General features: G+C 37.0%; 1 protein-coding gene across 1 annotated transcript in view; it reads left to right on the forward strand.

Annotated features, from left to right (window-relative positions):
• Positions 1–23,382, forward strand: part of LAMA2 (laminin subunit alpha 2) — a 613,971-nt gene that overhangs the window by 404,897 nt on the left and 185,692 nt on the right. The window contains exons 23-29 of the mRNA XM_049652971.1: positions 1,600–1,836; positions 3,076–3,219; positions 3,909–4,088; positions 4,198–4,386; positions 4,467–4,600; positions 8,656–8,773; positions 15,909–16,043. Of these exons, the coding sequence (XP_049508928.1) occupies positions 1,600–1,836; positions 3,076–3,219; positions 3,909–4,088; positions 4,198–4,386; positions 4,467–4,600; positions 8,656–8,773; positions 15,909–16,043 (1,137 nt within the window). The remainder of the gene's footprint in view (positions 1–1,599; positions 1,837–3,075; positions 3,220–3,908; positions 4,089–4,197; positions 4,387–4,466; positions 4,601–8,655; positions 8,774–15,908; positions 16,044–23,382) is intronic.

Raw genomic sequence — 23,382 nt, forward strand, 5'->3', positions numbered from 1 at the left:
TGGGGCCTTATTAGGTCTCTCTCGGGCCCACTGTTGACTAGGCCTAAACTTCTGCTACCTAACCACGGAGAAATGTCTACAGGGTCTAACTACAGTATCATAAAGCAGGGTAAGGAAGAGGGAACTGAGAGCTCAGAGACAGTACTTTGGTCATTGGCACTGCTGATCTCTGAAAATGACTTATTCCAAGCTCCTAATGGCATTTTAGAAGCCTGCTTGGCTTTTTCATTAAATTGCAATGAGATATGAGCTCTGTAAATCAAGAGCAGAAAGCCTGAAAAGAATGTAAGACGAAAAGACACATGGATGAGTAGAAATTGAAGGTGAGTGAGATGAAATAAATTATGGAAACTCAGCTAAAAAAGCAATAGTGTAATTAAAAATGCATTGGTGGCATATACATAGGAGAGAATTTTCACTATGTAAAATGGACACTATAAAATGGTCAACAAATTTGAGAGGCAAATAGAAAACTACAGAAAATATTAGGTCCTAATATTACAGATTTTGCAAACAGACACAAGTGGTATACTTTAAGAATTGCAGGTGATTCTGAAGAAGAAAATTGGTAAGTTAGAACAGAACTAGGGCCACCTGGATGGCTCGGTCGGTTTAGCTTCCGACTTCAGCTCAGGTCATGATCTCACTGCTCATGAGTTTGAGCCCCATGTCAGGCTCTGTGCTGACAGCTTGAAGCCTGAAACCTGCTTCGGATTCTAATGTCTCTCTCTCTCTCTCTCTCTCTCTCTCTCTCTCTCTCTGTCTGTCTCTCTCTCTGTGTGTCTCTCTCTCAAAAATAAATAAATAAACTTAAAAAAATAGAACAGAACTAAAAATTTCAATCAAAAATAATTTTGTTCTCAAACTGAAAGAACTTTAACAGATTCCAGTAAATTAATAAAAAAGACTCAAACTTTTAAAAATTCTAGCAAAACTTTGAATTACCTAAATAAAGAGAACAAGCTTATGCATGCCTAGGAAGAAGAAAATAGGTTAGCAGCAAAGCCCCTCAAATCAGGCTCATTTGAGAAACTAAATGTCAGAAAAGTGCATTCTAGATGTCACTTGCCTGAGTCCTCTCAGCTTCCCCAAATCTGGTTTGGGAGTCTGTATGTTCTCAGAGACTTCTGCACTTCTCTTATGTAATTCTTATTTCATGCTGTTATATATATATACTCACTTGTCTCCTTCTGTTAGACTGTGAGATAAGTCTCTTTACAACTTTAATTCTGTACAAATGAGATGATGAGGTAGAATGACTTTGTCTAAACTTCACTCTTTGAAACAGAGAGTGGTTGAAGAAGACCCATACCTAACTCCTCTTCCTTGCCACAAAAAAAGACAGAAACAAACACATTTTATTTCTTATTCAATAGGATTGTGGTTTCTGGACAGTCATCTGTTTTAGTAAATGCAGGAAGCGATTTTAATGTTATGTTCCCTGATGTTTCCCAAGTGACTAAACTAGAACAGTACAAAGCATATAACAGACACATGATTAATATGTATTTAATGGAAGCAGAGAAACATTCGAATTAAAATTTTAAGATATTTCCCATGAAATGGTGTTAATGGTTGCTGTTTTTATCTCCTCCATAGGCTTGTAACTGCAGCACAGTAGGATCCTTGGATTTCCAGTGCAATACAAACACAGGCCAATGCAACTGTCATCCCAAATTCTCTGGTGCAAAATGTACAGAGTGCAATCGAGGTCACTGGAACTACCCTCACTGCAGCCCCTGCGAGTGCTTCTTGCCAGGTACTGATGAAAGGACCTGCGATTCAGAGACTAAAAAGTGCTCCTGTATGGATCAGACAGGGCAATGCACCTGTAAGGTATGTGCTGCTGACATACGGTAAGGAAAGACTTCCCTGGAATCTATTTCCATTGCTTAGTTTTAACTTCAGTCTCTATTATTCATGGACTTCACGGCATTAAACAAATAAACAAAAATTCATTACTAGGCACAGTTTTTATTCATATATGTTCATTGACATACACATACATATATTGGCATAATAAGTTCTCTTTAAGAACTTATTTTCAACCAAAACCCAACTTCTATTCTAGTTGATAGAGACGATATATTTGTAATGGTAAAGTTCAATTTTTCTTTACATATTTGCTTTGCTTAAAAAGGAGTAATTTGGGAAGGAAAAAAATGACAGTTCTCTTAAGCATCATCAGAGAAAAATCACAGCTAGATAATAGGGCTTATAAAAAACCATTTCTCTTCAAATTAACCCACAATCACTGTACACTGAAAAGATATATTTACTGCTATGGAAGTTCAGTAAAATTTCATCACATAAAAACACTGACATAACAAACAGTGACTGCGTGCAAGATTCAGCTCTCATTAATATTGTTAAATGATGTAGAAAAACAGCCAATTAAAAAGGATAAGAGGGATTTTTTTTCCCCTTAGACAGATCTGAAAAATCAATCCCAGGATAAATACAGTTAAGACTGTGTCAGAGGTATCTTTTCAAGAAAAAGTCTATGCAAAGAGGAACAGCAGAAATAGGAAAATAAAATCCAGGGCGTGATTATTAAAATAGTCTCCAGAATTTCAGAAAGTGGCAGCCCATTTTGCCCCAGACAAAACACAAAGTCCAATGCTACATTATTACATGTTATGATTATACACTATATTTAATATGCATTGTATGTGTGTATATACATCATATCATGATAATTATATGAACCTATATTGTAACACCTTGCCTGTGTTTTACAACTTTGTGTCACACCCCTGTCTAGGAATCAGTGTTTCTATTTTGCTTTTGAAATTTTCATGAGTCTTTTGTATTGTTCACAGTGGATATTAGGAAATGTGCTACTTAGGTTTTAAAAACCATATATGGTATCCTTTGCAATGCATTTATGTATAAATAGAGCCTGTTTTAGACTTAAGAAATCCTAACAATGAAATTAACCACAACTGCCATTTGCGATGTGAGTCTAACACTCAGCATTCCTTTTTGCTCAATTAAAAAGAAGCATTATTCATTCTCAAGTGCATTTCTCTCACAACTTCATTATGGACCCTGAGGAACTCTCCTCCTCTTCAGGTGCATGTAGAAGGTGTTCACTGTGACAGGTGCCAGCCAGGCAAGTTTGGACTAGATGCCAAGAACCCACTTGGCTGCAGCAGCTGCTATTGCTTCGGCGCCACTACCCAGTGCTCTGAAGCCAAAGGACTGATCCGTACGCGGGTAAGAAACTGCTGAGCCACGTAATGGTTTACTGTTAGTTCTTGCTGGTGTCTTTCAGCCAGGCACGAGGGATAGGAGGCAATGGTAAAGCATTTAAGCAACCTTTTCCCCTGCACACATTTAGAACTGGGGCCGTGTGGCCTTCAACGGTTGGAGTAAATGCTTTTTTATCTTCCAAAAAAATAGTTCATTTATTGTTGATAAGGAAATAGATGCCAAGTAAGAAAGGGAAACGTTGTAAAAGAAGCATTATGTTTTGGGATGGAAGGAAGCCGCATTCCGAGTGAGGGCACCGGAGCATGAATGTGGGTATGAGCTAAGGCAGTGTTGGAAACCAGAACTTGCTGCACATTCACGCTACCTGGCCTTAGAGGATCATTGACTTTTAGGGTGGCAGCATTTTCATTTTTACCCTAATTTTTCCTTAATGCCTCCCACTTTTAAGTTCTACTTCTTATTAGTGTAAATGACCAATTCTCACAGATGTTGTAGTTTTCCCTATGCAAACAAGGCTGAAAGATTCCCCCCCGTCCTGCTGGCTCACTCTGCACGAGTTTAGTTTCGGGTCGGAATACCTCCTCGGAAGGAGAAAGGGGCTGCAGGTAGACACGCAAGTCCATCACCTAGTCTTACAGGGGTGCCCACGAGATGTGAACTCAGCCCCCCGCTGTGTTTTGATTCCCGTGCAGGTGACTCTGAAGCCTGAGCAGACCATCCTGCCCCTGGTGGACGAGGCTCTGCAGCATACTACCACCAAAGGCATCGTTTTTCAACATCCGGAGACTGTTGCACATATGGATCTGGTGAGACAGGAGCTCCACCTGGAACCCTTTTACTGGAAACTTCCAGAACAATTTGAAGGCAAGAAGGTAAATGACAAGAACCTCAAAGGCATATGAGAACAAAGGAAAATATACTTTTGGAATCATGCCATGGGGGGCATCATCTAACTCATCATTCCTTATTTTATTCCATCAGTTGACGGCCTATGGAGGCAAACTCAAGTATGCGATCTATTTTGAGGCTCGGGAAGAGACAGGTTTCTCCACCTATAATCCTCAAGTTATAATTCGAGGTGGGACTCCTATTCATGCTAGAATTATCATCAGGCATATGGCTGCTCCTCTAATTGGCCAATTGACAAGGCACGAGATTGAAATGACAGAGGTAAGGTTATTAGTTTGGTGCAAGGATGCCAGTGGTTTCGCATTTAGTTTCATCAAAGTGGTGTCTCTTCTTATTAACAGAAAGAATGGAAATATTATGGTGATGACCCTCGAATCAGTAGAACCGTGACCCGTGAAGACTTCTTGGATATTCTATATGATATTCATTATATTCTTATCAAAGCAACTTATGGAAATATCATGAGACAAAGCAGGTAAACCCTAATGGAATAAAAGCTAAATTCTTATTTTAGAGTCTATAGGTAAGATCAGTAGGACACAGACAAGAAAGATTTCAAAGTGTTTGGGAGTGTGATGATAGAAGACAAAAGCCAAGGACAAAAGTCAAGGTATCCAGGTCATATGGTGGAGGATACTACCATTCCCCCCAAAACAATAATAGGATGAGAAGCAAGTTTAAGGGGAAAAATATATATCAAGTTGACCTTTGACCTGCTGAGTTTTAGATGTCAGTTAGAAATTCAAGAGTAGCCGCATAGGGTAGAGATAGATAACTGTTACGTTGTAAATAGACTACAAGATTGCTTAAAAAGTGACCTTCAACCTTCAGGGGAGCCAGAGAGGGCCTAGTTATTCCCATCTTTTCCAACCATGGGCATTCTCACACGTTCATCCCAGTGTGCCCTACAATATCCTCCCTTTCCCTGTGCATCATGATGTGAAAGATTAGGAATCAACAGTGAAGGGAAAAGAACAGAGGAATACTAAGAGTAAATGTGGTGTCCTGAAAGCCAAAGGGTGAGAATCCTATAAGGGAGTATAGCCTTTTCATATCACCCAAAGAGGCCAATTAAAATGAGGCTTTTGAGACTGACACTTAGGATCACACTGTGCCATTCATAACACCAGCTTTAGTAGAATCCTGGGGCAGATATCAAAGTTTTGAGCAATGAAAGGGATACAGTGGGTGTAGACTAATAATATGGGTGTATGGGTATGGGTGTAGACTCTTGTTTTTCATGAACATAAATGTGAAAGGGAGGAATGGGACAGTGTCAAAGGCCAAGGGGTGACGGTTTAATCTGAAAGAGAAGTAAACTTGTTTAGAAACCATGAAGGAAAGGAGTTTGTAGCAAGTTAGACATTTAAAATGACAGGATAAAGAAAAAATAATGGAGAAGCCAGATTTCAAAATGACAACGTGTGGTCATGTTCCTAGAGTGGAAGGGACAACTTATCCAGGGAGATAAACTGAGGAATTGCACGGATGTAGCTAAGGTTCCTACCATGGAGGCTGAAAGTTGCATGGAGTTCATACACATAGTCTCAATTTCTGTGGCATATCAGTTTCTCTGTTATTTCCTGTAAAAATATGGACTCAAGAGATGTTTGAAATAGTCTTGTATAATAAATTAGTAGTAGATCAGTTTAGGAAAACAAAACAAAACAGTTATGAAGCCTTTTATTGGCAAAGCAATGAATATATAAATAGCAACTTTCAGATGTTTAAACTATACTAAACATGGAAGAACATCTTTTTTCTTTGTTGGAGAAGATCCGTATTGCTTTTCTGAACGTACCGTAAGTAGGGCCTTTGGGTTAGAGAATAAATCAAGGACCAAAATTCACTTTCATATCTGTATCCCTATGGTGTTCTCTTTACATTTCTCATGTCTAAGATTATTTTCTGTGAAATGATAAAAAAAGCATGTACTAAAAATATACTGTCAGTGATATCATTAATTATTTTAGAATACCAAGTGTAAATCAGATGGCAGAAGCCAGGCCACATTTCCATCTCATGGAAGACAGCGGGTAACTTTGTGAGTGTGGAAATTAATCGTTACTTTGCAAATGGCTCCATGCTGCAGTGAGAACATAGCAGTGCACAGAACGTTTTGCCAGTGGAACTGACAGAAGCAGCGTTTTCATGCATCTTTCATTATACTTTCTTTGCTTCCCTCACACCATTTCCACCTTTTATGGTGGAAAAGACCACTTTGTTGTTGTTGTTGTTGTTGTTTGGTCTTTTCCCCTCACAAGTCTCTTTCGCTTGTCACGTTATTCACAGGTCTCCCTAAATAAAATGCTTTGGTTTAAGAGATGATTTTCTGAAACTTAAGGATAAATAAATAAATACATCACTTTTTCTAGGCTCAATAAAAACTAAAGCCATTGTGTATCAACAATAAGAACAAATAAAGCAAAGGACCTGCCCTTACGTTTCTAATACAGTGGAGTTGTGACAAAGGTGAAAAATACATTTGAACCTTCCCGCCCCCAAAGCCCCTGCTAAAATAGGACATAAGCCTGCGTCTTTATTCAGTTACAAATTTAAAGTAGTCTCAGAAGCAAAGAGTTTAAGAGTTTTACACGTAGCTTGAGACTTTGTACATAATGTCAGTGCTGACGTTGTCGTTTTCATTTCTTTGCTTTTGTCTTCTACATTTATATGAAGGATATAACAACTTTGCATTTCGGTATTCACTTAAATAGAAGCTTGAGTTTGGCCAAATCCCTGATTCAAGCAAAACAGTTCCTCTCTCATCTCCTGAGAAAAACCAGGTGTATTGCACAAATATCTGTTGTTGACACGCAATTCAAGTTTTACTTGGTTTTTAATTTTTTTAATGTTTATTTATTTTTGAGAGAGAGAGAGAGAGAGCACGCACAGGTGCACGAGCAAGAGGGGGAAGGGCAGAGAGAGAAGGGGACACAGATTCAGAAGCAGGCTCCAGGCTCCAAACTGTCAGCACAGAGCCCGATGTGTGGCTCGAATCCATACACTGTAAGATCATGACCTGAGCTGAAGTCAAGACACTTAACCGACTGAGCCACTCAGACACCCCACGTTTTTCTTGGTTTTTAAATACTCACTAGCCTGTTATGTGCATGCATAGATAAGAGAAGGGAAGAGGATGCTAGGAACTCATGTTATAAAATATCATAAAATGCCGAAGTAACTGACTTGTGAACAAACACCATGTTACCTTCTTACTCCCACAGAGAATCCAGGGGGACATAAAGGTAGACTCTTTCTTACAGGAGGGGATTGGTTTGTTTACAGATCTAAAGGCTCTGTCTACTAAAAGGAGGGGAGAGGAAAATCTGAATTTTAATTGAACATGTGCCTCATAAAGGCTGGCTGATCTTCAGGGTGCAGATTACAATCTACCAAAGTCAGAGTGTGCATTCCTAATTCACTGTCAATAAAACCTACCTATGCTTGTTACAAAGTTTATGATTCAAGCTCCTTAAGCTATTGGAGGTGACTTTTAGTGAAGCAAAACTATTCGTTTTCTCATTTAAAAGTTTATTTGCAGAACATTTCATGTTACCAGTTAGTCAGTCATGAAATAGTCTGAGTTTATGGACTGCATATATTTTTAATGCATAATTTCAAATTAATGTAAAGGGTATCGACATTTTCACTAGGAATATTGTTTTCAATTATAAGGACCTTTCTACCAATAGGAAAGGTGAGTTAAGATACTTGAAGGATTTATTTAATAAAATTAACAAAATAACTAATATGAAAAGTACTCTATCTCAGAAAGAGATCAGTGTTTAATTAGAGTATGCTCAATCGTTGTTTTCTAGATGGTTTTCTAAAGTTCTTGAAAGGACATTCAGAGACTCAAGAGGAAGAAATCGGACTAGTTGTAAATTAAAAGCAATTTCACTAGTGACTACGGGAGATATTCTAATGGGGAATGACCTTGGTTTGTCTGTTTGAAGGAATATAAATGTCTGATTAATTGGCCATGTCTACCTGAAGCCACTCACATTTTAAAATGTGGAGAAAAAAATCTTCATAATAACTTCTCAACAGGACATCAGACATCTAATTTACTAAACTCCTTATGATTTATGTGAATATTTTACTAATGTGTGATCTCAGCCTTTGAGGAAGCAAAGATACAGGAATAAGTCGAATTTAGGCAGGTTTCAAACAACGGGACAGGGGCGCCTGCATGGCTCAGCTGATTAAGTGCCCTACTCTTGCTTTCAGCTGAGGTCATGATCTCACAGTTCAAGGGTTCAAGCCCCGCATCGGGCTCCGTGCTGACGGTGCGGAGCCTGCTTGGGATTCTGTGTCCATCTCTCTCTTCTCCTCTCCTGCTCACTCTCTATCCCTCTCTCTCAAAATAAATAAATAAACATTTAATTTAAAAAATAAATAAATAAAACAATAGGACAAGCTCAAGGTTATTGACAAAAACCTGAGAAGACTCTGTAGGATTGGGTGTTTGCTAGGTGAGTTTAATGTACTGCTGTGGTGATCCAAGCACACACTTGCTGTTTCTAGGATTTCTGAAATCTCGATGGAGGTAGCTGAACAAGGACGCATAACAGCGGTGACTCCTCCAGCTCGTTTGATAGAAAGATGTGATTGTCCCCCAGGCTATTCCAGTTTGTCCTGTGAGGTAAGCTGGCTCCCACTAACCTGCATTAGCTCAACTCACTTAACCAGCCAAATGGAAATACTTCCAGAACTATCTTTGCTGCAGTCAGGTTTACTTCTTCATGCATACCCGTAAACTATTCTTTTTTTTTTTTTTTTTTACTTTCCACTCACAGCGTGAGACACGGTAAGATCAGGGTGGTGTTATTGTTACATAGAAACAGGAATCACATGTGGAGGGAAATATTTGATGAAAATTAAGATTTGTAAAACCACGGAATAGTCAGGAAACAAGAATGTTTTTATAAGGCACATTTAGTATATCTGATCTATTTTCTTGGCATCTCTTCTACATGGCTAAAGACATTTTTTAAGCTGCAGTGATTATGAGACAGGATTACGTTGGGCTTGGAAAAACTGTTTTTATGTAGAACGTGACAAAACTTAGGCACTGAATAGCAGACTGTTCCTTTTCACATAGGCTTCTCAGTAGGACATATACTGTTCCAATAGTGACACTATCATTCAGTCATTATATTTCTAAAATTGCCTATTTTACTCTCTGGGATTTTCCTTTGATTATCTTTAGAGTTGGCCTATTTTCTAGATCTTTATCCTCTGGAAGTCTATTTCATTTTTGTGAATATTAAATATTCATAGGAAGAGTATAATGTGGGAAGAGGTGGAATGGATGAGAAACTGGCCTGGGTTTGAATCTCGACGTCACCATATACTTGGACTGAGACCTTGCACCATTTACTAGTCCCCTTTAATCTTCGCCTGGTAAATCCCTAAGCCCCTCACTAACTGCCTCCACACTCACCCTCTCCTGCCTCCCCACAGTGCAACCAGCGAAAGCTGGCATGAGAGGGCTGTTCCAGACCTGCTCAGGCCCTACAGCCCACATTCCCCCCTGGGGAGGGAGGCAGATTGGTTGGTGCCCACAGCGTACCTCGTTGGATATTTTTAATATCTGAGCCTCCTGTGAAGGTGAAATGAGCTAAGAACCTAAAGTATTTCTTACACTACCTGGCAGTAGTCAACGTGGGTTGATGCTAATAGTATTATTATGGAATAATTCATTGTATGTCCACATACTGGTTTCTTTGAAAAAACTTCATGCATCTTTTGTAAATAGGATTTGAGAAATCCTAAAGCAGGTGATGGCACCAGGTCAAAACTAAAGTAACTTAAAAATAACGAATATAAACATCTTGAGATGTAGCCTATTATAATGAAAAGGGGTTTGGTCTCAGTGAATCCTCCCTAGTTTCACCACTTGGACAGGACATTTGCTTGCCTGTTGCTGGACCTGAGGATTTTTACCTATAGAATTATCATGAGGATTGATTTAAATGAAAATATGCATGTGAAAGCCCTATTGTAAACTGCAGTGTCATTCAACTTAATTACCATTATATAAATTCCACATTGTTCAGAGAAGAATTTCATAAGAATAACTGCAAATATCTGTGAAACATCCTTAGAATAATAGCTTTGCGATCATTTTGAAAGACAATAGTCATATGAATGTGTCTATTTTGATCATAAATAATCAAATAATACACCTCATTATTAAATCATAACTCCTACATAGACATATATGCACTTGTACACATACCAGTAAGTATATGTATTGTACTTATATGCACAACCAACCAAAATACACATATGCACACACAGTGTAGTTGTGAACAGTGAGACAGTGAATGTGGCACATATAAAACATGCTACCTTTCCAATGAGCATAAAAGATTCAAAGATACAAGACAGAAAGAACTTGAGACTTTTCTAGAATTTTGTCCTAAGAAATGTTTGATTATAACATTACTATGTGACTTTGGTCAATTCTTTAATTGCTATAGGAGTTGTTACATAGTTATCCAATCTATAAAAGAACACATTGGGTTTTAAAGTTGTAGAATTCTCTGATTCTGCAATATGATTTTGCTATAAAAAGTATGGAGCAAGTAGGCAAGATTGACCTTTACTTGTCCTGAAGAGAAAGCTACTACAGCTTTATTTTTTCTGCATTTATTTAAAATAATGCTGTTCACTTACAAATAAAAATGCTAGTAGAGTAGCAAATTATTTTAATTCATTCTACCTTCCACTCCAGATTTTAAATGTTAAAAATTCTTCTTCTTGGGGCACCTGGGTGGCTCAGTCGGTTAAGCATCCGACTTCGGCTCAGGTCATGATCTCACAGTTTGTGAGTTCAAGCCCCACATCAGGCTCTGTGCTGACAGCTCAGAGCCTGGAGCCTGTTTCGGATTCTGTGTCTCCCTCTCTCTCTGACCCTCCCCGTTCATGCTCTGTCTCTCCCTGTCTCAAAAATAAATAATCATTAAAAAAAATTTTTTTTAATTCTTCTTCTTGTTATTGGTAGTCTTTTTAAATAGCATATTCTAAAACATACTTTCCCATTAATCTTAGCAATTTTCCAGCATTATATGAAAATATTTATTAGCACAAATAAGGAAAATGATAAATGAAAAAGATTAAGAAAACTAGGAACACATACAAACTAGCATCTTCGTTGGGCTTCACCTATGTCCTGTGAATTTCACTTAAGCTCCTATTTACAGACAATAATTACAGTAATACCTTAGTATTGAGATTATGGGGATAAAGGCCTATCTCTCATAATAAGGTGCCCGAGGTGTTCTCCACATCCCATTGCCTCTAATCCATTATACATCTTATTTATAATTCATCTTGATTCTAAAGTGTAATTACCCAAGCATAAAATCCAATCATCAAAGCAAGAGCTAAGGACAGTTTTGAAATAGTACTTCCCATTCCAGTAACATATGCTTTGGGTCATGAATACACAAAGCAATTCCTTTACAATATTTTTGCCAAATGTATGGTATTCTAGAGACATTCACATTTACAAGCTATTCATTTCATGTTTTTACCCAAAATGTGGTTGCAAATAAATAAAATAAAGTGTTAGTTACTGCTGAAAATATAGCCAATTGCGAAGACACTTCGCCTTTATCTGTTACTTGTAGTCTTATGATGCTACAGCCCTGTTCATTGAAAATGTTAGTTCTAGACATACCTACTTACTACAATTTATGATTTGAAGTAAAAGACCAGATTACCTTTAGAAGTGAAGACCCAATTTCCTTACCACATTTGTTGATGTGACAGCTATTGGCTTTACTATCTTTATTGAAGCTGTTTCTCACCATTGTCTCAGTTAATATTATTGCCCAACTGACCAAAACAGACCTAAACTCAGGTTAGGTTATATGCAGAAATGGAAAATAGTCAGCATTGAGTATGTGGTTCTCTGCAAGAAGACCATGGTAATCAAATATTTTCAGATGATCTCTGGATCATATGTTGTTCATTTCAGCATCTATCTCCTCACTCTCATGGTAAAATAAGGCTTCTGGCTCACAGTTGAATGGCTGGTGTCCACTGAGTCACCATTCAGAAGTTGTTACTTTGGCTACTAAAAATAATTTTTTAAATCCCCCCAAAATATATACCTATTATCAACTCACAAAACTCAAGACAAAATAGTGAAAATAGACTTTTCTTCTTCTATACGCACATCTCTTGGGATGCCCTGCACCACTTTTGTTGTATGTGGAAGATCCAAAGACTGTTTTCATGTGCATACAGTTATTGAGGAATATGGTATGGGTAAGTGGTATACACTGATATTCTGTGATCCGATGCGGTGTAGAATAATTACTGTTGTTTTTATTTTTAGTCTGTCTTCAATGACTATGTTTAACAAATTATCTGGAATACAGGCATCTATGTTGATATAGTATATGTCAAGCACTAAACATACATCATCTTATTTAATCCTCCCGACAACCTTATAAAAGAAAAAAAAAAAAACTTACCATTTACTGGATGGATCCTGTACAATACCAAGCACATTTCCTGGTATACCTACATCAACATTGAGTATGTATTGTGATCCCCATTTTGTGGATGGGAAAATGGAAGCCCAGCCCAGAATCACACAGCTAGAAAGCAGCAAAACTGTGATTTGAGCCTGGATAAGTCTGTTTCAAAAAACCTAGATGCACTTGCATACTCAACTAGGATGTTATCCAGATCCTTACGTTTGAGGTGAGGAAACTGCAACCACAGTGTTCAAAACCTGCGTGAAATTATGTGTAGTAAGCGGTGAACAAGAATTAAACTAAGGACTGCCTGGTTGCAAAACCCATCTAAGACAGAAGATAGTGTTTCCACTGGCAACAGCACAAGTGTCTGTTTTTCTTGTTAAAGTCTGAGGAGAGAGATGGGGATGTTGTGTAACCCTGCACCTGGAGATTCTCTGTTCTCTTTGTCTTCATTTCCTTGTTTCCTTCCTCCCACGTTTTTGTGCAAATGTGATTCATACATTTTGATGAGATGCCATATTATAAAAATAAAAATGGAAGGACAGCAGAAGATGATTGAGCTATGAATAATTTTTGCACATGGAAAGAAGGCTTTGGAAAAGTTTGAGTTAGAAAGAAGGAGATACTATTAGGACAGTGTTTACTTATTTGCTTTTTTAAAAATTCTCCATTTTGTTTCAGAAAGGATTTTAGACAGGACTTGAAAAAGTAGCTATTATCTTTCCTCTTTTGTTCTGACTCAAGCATAATCATTCTTATGAATTTTACCCCCGTTCACTGAGAAGAGAAAATATCTGATATGGAAAAACTCCCTCAAAAATATCAAAAAGTGGAAAGAATAAATACAAAAAAAAAATCCAAGAAAGGAGGGGACTATGATGGAATAAATAATATCCAGTTCCTTGAAAAAGTGTTCTAAGTTTCTAACTCTTGCATAGTCTCTTTTGCTTTGCTAACTCTTAGAAATTTAATCTGTCAGGACATAAAATTTGTCTCAAGTGTTAGCACCGAAAGAAAAATCAGAAATCATCTGAGTTAATACACCTGCTCATTTGTGGGAGGGGGAAAGCATGTCTCAGTGACACCAGGCGACTTGCCTGTATTCCTCAGACAAAACTATCATGTAAAATTAAGGCTTTCATAGTCATCTGTGCCACAGTGCCAGAGTCTGAACGCCTTTAAAAGGCAAACATTAGCAGCAGAGAATGACGATCACATCAATGATTCTCAATTCTGGCTGCTTATTAGACCCAGTTCGGAGTTTTAAACCCTGGCCCTACTCTCCACCAATCAAATTAAATAAGAACTTCTGGAGGTGGAGCCAGGTGTCAGTATATAAAACTCCTCAGATGATTCTATGTGCAGCCAGGATTGGAAACCACAAAGGTCGGCCTAGGAGGTTCAACACAGAGCTCCACTTGGAGCACAGGCTTAAACTCCTACTATGGGTGGTTTTCCTTTTCGTCCTGCTATGTTTCCTGGGAAGAGCCATAGTAACAGGAGAAACTGGGTGTGTGTTATGGTAAACTTCACCTGTGGTGCTCACCTTCAGCTTTCAGTTTATACCACTGAATTTCATATAATTCCTCAATGAAAACTCCTGTTTCTGAATTTTATTCTTCCTCTGAGATTGCTTTTAAACTTTTCTTTGAGGTCTAAAGTGGAGCTAGGAGATCTCAATTTGTGTGATTTTCACACTGACACACACACCACTTACACCCTAAGCAAATATGCCAGTAAAATAACAATAATTATATAGGTGTCCAAGGGTGAAATTCATGTAAAGAAAATCCAGTTTTATTCTATAGTCCACATAGGAAAGAACTGGAACAACTCATGCTGTGAAATATTTTTCAATACACCTTGACTTGTTTCTTCAGTTTCTTAAATGAATTACTCAGCCATAATTCCTAGACTTTATTTGGTAATAATGGCAATATGAACCTTGATTTTAAATAATATGAATAAAGACAATGCATTATATTTAAATTTTAAAATGTAATATGTATTAAAATATATTATTAAGTCCACCACAAGACAAACAAGACTCAAAATATTTTGAATACTGTTCCCGATTTTCTTTACTGGATTGCTCGAAGCTGGGACATTATTTAATCTTCTTGGAATTTCTTATAGGCTGGGATAAAAGCAAAGAGATTCTTAATTAAATGCTTAATGGAGGTACTTTTGCTGTATCCAAATCAAAATAAGCAAGGAGAGTGCTGACTATTGATCTTTTTCTTTTTCCAAGGAAGCTTTTTGTATATTCCACTCTGGATGACCTAGTCCAGAATCAAAAGAATGCAGAGGCATTAGAGAGTCCTTCATGCATATTTTTTTCCTGCTTATTCAGCAATCACTTTTCTTTCATCAATGGGAACAAGATATCCTGTGACGAAAAAAATCATACATAGCCAAGGTGGTAAAACAGTCTCTTTATAACCTTCACTGGGATCTGAAAAACCAACTCTTACCTTTTACTCCTAAATCAAACAACATCTGATAAATGCAGTAGCTTTGCATACCAAGAGGACTGAGTCTGGAACACAAGACTGTTCTCATTACCTCTTCAGAGCTGTGGGCTTCCTTCCAGAAAGCCAGAGATGTTTTTGAGACATTTGCATAATAAACCCGAATGAAGATAGAAGTCTTGATTTTGCATATGTCAGCTTTGCTAGCAGTTTTCTGTTTGCTCTCAGATTTTTATTGCAAAATGAAAAAAAAATGGATCAGGGAAAGATAAATTTTATTGGTGGCCTAATATTCCCAAGACAGGAGAATTTTGAATTTCTTGCTTTTATCGTCTTTAAATTATATCGATATAAATAATGCAACCATGACACTTTTCTATTTAATATTTCCCTGAGTCTCATTGGACATTTGCTAGTTATCCATCAGGCACAGCAGAAGCAGATTTTAGGTTGTCAAAGACATTGGAATTCTCTCTTTAGTCCAAATGACAATTTTATTTAAAAATAAACCTATTTTTCAAAAAAAATAAAAAACAAAAAATAACTACTTGAAGTTGTTTCAGACTGAGTGGTATATGCAAATGACAGCTTTCCTTTCCGAGGTCTGATGTCTCGGATGCTCCCGGTACACTTGAAGGACCACACAAAAGTAGATATTAGGAATCAAAACTGGCACTTGTGTTTATAAGTGATGTTGCCTTTAATGCAGGGAGGGGAAAAGTAGTCCTTTTTAACCACTGAAGAACCCAAGTATTGCTAAACGAAGATTTATAACTTGGCTGCCCTAATTGGTTTCCTTTTCTTTCAGACATGCATGCCAGGATTTTATCGACTACGGTCTGAGCCAGGCAGCCACACTCCTAGACCAACCCTGGGTACCTGCGTTCCATGTCAGTGTAATGGACACAGCAGCCTATGTGACCCTGAAACTTCTATATGCCAGGTATTTACCTGAGCCTTCCGTGAAGAAGGCCCATGTGCTCATTTATCTTTACACATGCTCAGATACCATGTGCAGAGGCGAGAGAAATTGCAGGGAACGTAATTGTGTATGTGTGTGAAATAAAACATGCAGGAAAAAAAAAACATTTACCCATATTATGCATTTTTTAAAGTAATTAAAAATTGATAATTGGAAAAGCCACTGCTCTTGTCGAGAAATAAAATACCAACAGCATTTTAGAAGAACACCTGGGAGCACTACTATTTATTTAAAAATACACGAGGACTTTTTTTCTGATTACACCCGCAAATAAACTTATTAAAATTTGGAAAGATAAAAAATATTTTAAAAAGATAAAAATCATCTAAGATTTAACATAAACATTTAAACTTTTAGGTATTTTCTACCATTTTTATGCATGCATTTACAAATAAGATTTATATAGTACCACGTGTGCCATTTTATGTTCTGCTTTTTAAATGTAGCTATTTTGAGCATGTTGTGTTGCTGGATGTTCCTTGAAATCTTTAGTCTTGATTGGATATCCCATAATTTAACCATTTTCCTTAGAATTCCAGCTACTCGTTGTTGTTGTTGTTATTGTTGTTGTTGTTGCTGTTGTCCTGTTCATGCTAACACCCTGCTCTCTACCATTGCCATCTACCTTGGAACAATGAGGACTCAAGAAATTCAAGTTTGCCGTGTCACCACTTAGAGTTCCCCAGACTCTAATCCTCACACAGCTCTCTGGACATCAGATTTGCTGAACCCATTTCCCACTTCTCATCTTTGGAAACCCCTTCAGTGAGCCTTCTGGAACTCAAGATCGGAACTCAGCAAAATCCCCCACATATTCTCCCTGTTCACTTAGTATTCTCTTCATTTAGCTCTCCCTGACATACTGCTCCTCCCACAGCGCCCCCAAGGAGTAACTATCGTTTTCTCTCACGCTTTTCATTTGCCTGAGCATGAAGGTAGGCAGGCGTCCTTGCTTCTCATGGCCACTTTCATATCATCCTCCTTTCTCCCTCATAACAACACCCAGCTATGAATCTCATGCCCCCATCTATTTGCCCACTACACCTGCTCGTTGATATTCTCTATTAATCCTCAGGTCACCCACCTCCTTCCTTGAAGATTTTTCCTCTGTATCATTGTTCTACCATTATTCCTAATAATTCTTGGTGATTTTAATGTCCATGAAATTAACTTTTCCATACCCTTAACTATGTTTCTTGTTCTTACTCCATGGTGCTAGTCTAGAACTTGTCATTAGGAGTAACTGCAGTGACTCCACAGTCTCAAGGTCAACTATACTCTTTTTGACTACCATCTCTTTACTCTCCAGTTCACTTTTTAATACATCGTCTTCAACCTTTTTAGTCTCACCATTGATGCTCACACCTATTCATTGTTCCTTACCTCTTTCATGCCCTCACTTTCTCAACCCAGCTTAATATTCAACATTCCATTGGTATCACTGCTTTGTAATGTTCATTTCTCGTGCTGCTCCTTTACTTATTTTCACTCCATGAATTCTAACACTGGGTAAATTCTACTCCTTCTAAGCTGAATGTGGCTGATGAAAAACAGACAAGTATGCTGTCTAATCTCACCATAAATTCATTATCACTCACTTCAAATGGACCCTTCGTGTTGCTCTGCAGTCGTGCCATTTTTCTTTAGTCCACTTCCCTTCCCACATTTCTGGATGCTTATCGCACACCTTCCCCTTCTCTTCAAGCCCTCAGCCCCCTCCCCCAACCCTTTTCCAGCCTCACTCTTAGTTGATAGTCATGCTCCTTATTATTTCATTGAGAGATTAGAAGCAGTCAGAAGAGAACTAACATGATCTTCCACTACCATTTGCACCCACTTTTTCTGCATCTGTGTGCAATTATCTGAGTCTTCCATCATTTTGGATGGACTTTTCTTATTTCTAGAAAAGACCAAGTCTGCACTTATGCTTTAAATCCCAGCCTTTTTTTTTTAAGCTTATTTATTTATTCTGAGAGAAAGAGAGTATGAGTGGAGGAGGGGGAGAGAGAGAGAGGGAGAAAGAGAATCCCAAGCAGACTCCACACTATCAGCCCAGAGCCGGATGTGGGCCTTGAACTCGCAAACCTTGAGATCATGACCTGAGCCGAAATCAAGAGTCGGCGGCGTAACAGGCTGAGCCACCAAGGTTCCCCTGATCCCAGCCCTTTCTCCTGCTCACGGGCATTACTCCACCCATCCCTGTTTCTCCCTCCCTCTTGTATCATCACTTTTTGGTTCTTCTTCTCTCTTCCAAATAATAATAATAATAATAATAATAATAATAATAACAAAAATAAAAACAAATTCTCTTGCCTTCACTTTCCCTCTTGACTTCTACCACTTCATTCCTCTCCTATACAGTGAAGAGCTATTTATACTCTCTCCACAATTTCTCTCCCACCATTCTCTCTTGAATTACTAAAATCAGGCTTTTACCTCTACCAGCATACTGAACCCTGCGACTAGTGTTCATCTATCAGTCTTCATCTTTCTTGATTGCTCAGCAGCATTTGCTACTCTGAGTTATCCATTCATCTTAAAAGTTTTGTTCAGTTTGCTTCCTTGGACATGCTGTTCCAGGGATTTCCAACCCGGGTGACCACGCCTTCTGTCTTCTTGGCTATGTTTAGCTCCTTACCTGAGATCTACACACTGGGGTTCCCATAGTCCTTGGAACAGTTTGCTTCTCTAACTACACTCATTCTCCTGGTGATCTTATGCAGGCACATGTCTTTCAATACCTACACTGAGACACTATGATATTTACCATTGTTTCTATGATTCAATTTGAGATCCAACTCTAATATTTCTAGAACTTATTGTGGTATGAGGAGGTATCTTTCTCCAAATATATATTACTTTAAAGAAACAATTATTTATTAACATTTCCTTTTCTCTTTGATAAATTATGGTGTCCGAATACATATAAATTTGTTTTATCTATATTAAGATATGTTTGAAGGATCATCTATTCTGTTCTCTTTATCTTCTAGTTCTTATTACAGTATTCTGACTACCTTTATTTTATATTAAGTTATGGTACCTGGCAAAGCAAGGCCCTTTTTTTCTTCTTCTTTTCTAATTTCTTGACTGGATATAATTATATATTCTTCCAAAGGACAGAATTTGATTCACAATTTCAATCTCTTCACCAAAAAAACATTATTGGAATTTTTATTGGAATGGTATTAAATCTATGTGTAAAGAATTGCTGCCTTTACACTATTTAATTAGCTTCCCTCAACCCAGGAAAATAATACTCTTCTCTATTCAAAACATTTTGTGTCTCACAGTAAACTGTTTTTGTTATTATCTGTATAGGTTGTGCATTTCTCATATTAAACTTATTTCTATGTATCCTACACTTTTACTTCAATGGTGAACATTATATTTTTTTCTGTTTCAGTATATTTCCTAATTTGTTGTTACTGATAAACATTAACAGAATAGAGTTTTTACGTGTGTTTGATATCCAACCACTATTTTTTAGTTCTAGAAGTTTCTCAGTTGCTTCTTTCAATTATTTTTATATTTATAATATTATTTGCAAATAATTATAATTGTGATTATTCTTGCCAGAAGCTGTATCTAGTATAATAATTTTATGTTTTTGCATTAAGTCTTCTAAAAATGTTAAATACAAGGATAATCGGCTTCCTATCTTACTCCTAATTTTAATGTTAGTGTCTCAAGTCTTTGACGCCAAAGTATGACTCTGGTGGTTAGCTTAGGATAAATATTCTTTACCGTGTTGAGAAAACTTCTTTTCATTCCTGGCCTCTTAAAGATATCTTCTTTTAGTCAAGACAGGATATTAAAATTGGTCATATGCTTATTTGTGAGGAGTGAAGTAAAGGTAGAGATACATTTAAGATATGAGAATATATTTCTTTTTACCTTGAACTGAATGATGAACACTTTTATTGACTAGATGAATAACTGAATAATATTAACCATCCTTGAATTCCTGATATAATTACTATTTGTTCAGTCTGGTACTCTTTCACCAATCTGCTGGCCTGTAAAATTCAATAAATAATTTCAGGAGAGGGGATTAATTTATACATTCTTCAGTGAGAATTAAATGCATTTTTCTTTCTTATGCAATCTTCACTGGTATTTTTTAGCAAGGCTTTGTTTAATTCATATGATTAATTTAAAAACATTCATAAAGGATACAGTTTAATTTCATTGTTTTAGGATAAAAATTGTCGTCTTTAAATTGTCCTCTTTTGAGTAATTGGCTATTATAGCTTTTTTGTGCCACAAGTCTATTTTTTGAGATATCCCCAGATGAAGTGAAAAATAAATACATGTGCACATCAAATATGCACAGCTAGTATTAGTTACTATACTCTAAATTTTTATATTTTCCTCAGGGAACATACAACTTTTTTTTTTTTTTCAACGTTTTTTATTTATTTTTGGGACAGAGAGAGACAGAGCATGAACGGGGGAGGGGCAGAGAGAGAGGGAGACACAGAATCGGAAACAGGCTCCAGGCTCCGAGCCATCAGCCCAGAGCCTGACGCGGGGCTCGAACTCACAGACCGCGAGATCGTGACCTGGCTGAAGTCGGACGCTTAACCGACTGCGCCACCCAGGCGCCCCCATACAACTTTTGAATTTAGGCAACTTTGTTCATTTTTGAAATAGCCCCAGGAGGCAAATAGGAAATACCTATTATTACCCTGATGGTGTGACTGAGGAAACTTGAAGCATACTGATTTCTTTTCTGTGTGGATCTCAATTTAATATCAGCTCCATTACACAGAGCAATGCCCTCTACTTGGGTAGAGCGGTCATAAGCATGACTCTGGGGTCCGACTGCTTTGATTCCAATCCCGGCTTCATCGCTTGTAGGCTGTGGAAGCCCAGTCATTTTATCTCATGCTAACAGGGTCTTAGTCTCCTCATTTACAAAATGAAGATAATAGTAGTACCTACTCATAGAGCTTTTGTAAGGGTTCGATGAAATACATTATAAAGGGTTTAGAACACTACTTACTTAGTACATGATAAGCTCCATAGAAGTGATAGCGATGATGATGTTGATAAAGGTAATAATTACCATACATGTTATCCACTGTTTAGAGTCTAAGAATCAATGAGATGATAATTAATCAAAACATGTAAACATCATTATCTCTAGCACTATGCTAGATTTCCTCACTTTTATTTTCTTTATATCTTTCTTTAAAAAAGAACAAAAACACTATAGAAAGCTTTACAGTCTAAGCATTTCAACTTTTAATAAAACCCACATCACCTTGCAACTATTCTCTTCGTAATTCCTAATGATACTTACCAGAAAGCTATTGCTCTACTTTAGACATTAATATATCCTACACAGAGACATGTTGCTACCAATAGCTCAGTGACTATTGTCCCTTAAATGAAAATTTTCTTCAAAATGGAAGGACAAAACCTATATGATATTGAACCCCAAGCCCAGGGGGAAGAGGAGGTGAGTGAACAAACACTAATCAGTACACGCACCTACACACACAGACACTCTTAAGTAGGTAAGTAGATAGGTAGGTAGGTTGATAGAGTTGGAACATAGATAGATAGATGATAGATAGATAGATAGATAGATAGATAGATGGATGATAGAAAGATAAATGACAGAGTTTTCAACTTTATATAACACACACATCACTATCTATATCTTTACCTGTATCTATATCTATATCTATCTATACATTTTTATATCATCACTACACCCCACCCCCAGTCAGTATTACTTTTCCATTTTTTTAAAGGGAATAGTGAATTCTCAGCTAGCTCAAATAACTTTATCAACACCAAATAATTTGTGGAAATATTATTTTCACTCTATCATTATTCTTATTTTAAAATGAAAAGAAAAAACAGAAATCTCCGTTATTGATCTGCTTCGTTGTCTGAAACCACCAGAATCTGTGATTAACCAATTAACCTTATATTTTGTAAACAGACTTATAACACAAATCTACTGCATTTAAGGTGTTTTGTAAACCTTATTTTATTGAATTTATCTAACAATATTACCAACGTAGAATTGTTAGCATTTTTTTTACAACTCTAAATTAACACTTAGAAAATTTAAGTAACCTACAGAGCATTGGATAAAATGTATTAGAATCAGTTTCCAAATATACTACAAAATGCTACCTACAGACTGTGAGAGAGAGTAAACACACTGTTATCTGATTAAATGAGTTTCACTTTGAAGGCCCAGGTGAATTATAAGCTAGAATACTGATAGAATCTGCGGATATGATTAAAAGCCATGTATGAAAAATATTTGCAAAATCATGAAAATATGAAATTTGCCATAGTATGGAAAGCAGTGAATTGTCACTCCTGGTTTGTAAAGGAAAGTAAAATGTATCAAACATTGATTTTGATCTCCAGTAAAACTTAAGGATTTCTTACTTAACTGTCAAGTATAGAAAAAATAAACAGTGCTCATTAGAAATCAGTATAATTTCACTCAAAATAACATATCAGAATAACTGCTATGGTTACTATATGTATAATATCTGAGACCTTTCCTGAATACCATTACAATATCAAATTTTTCAGAAAGTGTGATACATCATATCTGAAAATCAGCAAAAATAATGACAGTACCATATATCCGACCTTGAAGACTGGTCTCTGTAGATAGATTTTTTTCACATTTATTCTTACAGTAAGCTTATGAGGTAGATAGAATTGTTTCTCCTTTTAAAGTTGATGAACTAATGCTGACAGAAATTAAATACTTTGATTAAATCATAAGCTAGTAAAGGCTAGCTTTATGATCCCAACTGTAGTTTGTTTAAATAGGCATTTGACAGAATGTTTCATGATGTTTTTACAAACAAACTTGAAAATATAGGCTCAATGGTAATCAGTTAACAAGTTTTATGGGTGTGGTTGCTGAACTGTGTGCTATAGGTTCTAGGTTCATGCGTCCAATGATGGGATCTAGGCTTTCACCCCGTCCTGTTTGAAATTGTTATCAGTGATCCAGATGAGATCTATCAAATAGATGACATAAAGCTGGAAGTGTTATCTAATGTATCAGATGGTGGTCAAGAAGCTAAAAGAGCTTGACAGGTGGAAGTATGAGTGACAGTTAACAAGATGAAATTAATATAAAAGTTTTGAACTTAGACTCATTTCTTTTTTCATTCTTGTGGCATTTGGTAAACATTCCAATGTGAAGGTATTGTGGTAGGTGATGAAAAGATATCAAGGTGGGGAGCGCATGGATGGGCCTTGCCCTCTAGGAGCTTATATTCTAGTGTTTAAGAGCAGAGGAAATGAC

This window comes from Panthera uncia (genome assembly GCF_023721935.1).
Source record: "Panthera uncia isolate 11264 chromosome B2 unlocalized genomic scaffold, Puncia_PCG_1.0 HiC_scaffold_24, whole genome shotgun sequence".
NCBI lineage: Eukaryota > Metazoa > Chordata > Mammalia > Carnivora > Felidae > Panthera > Panthera uncia.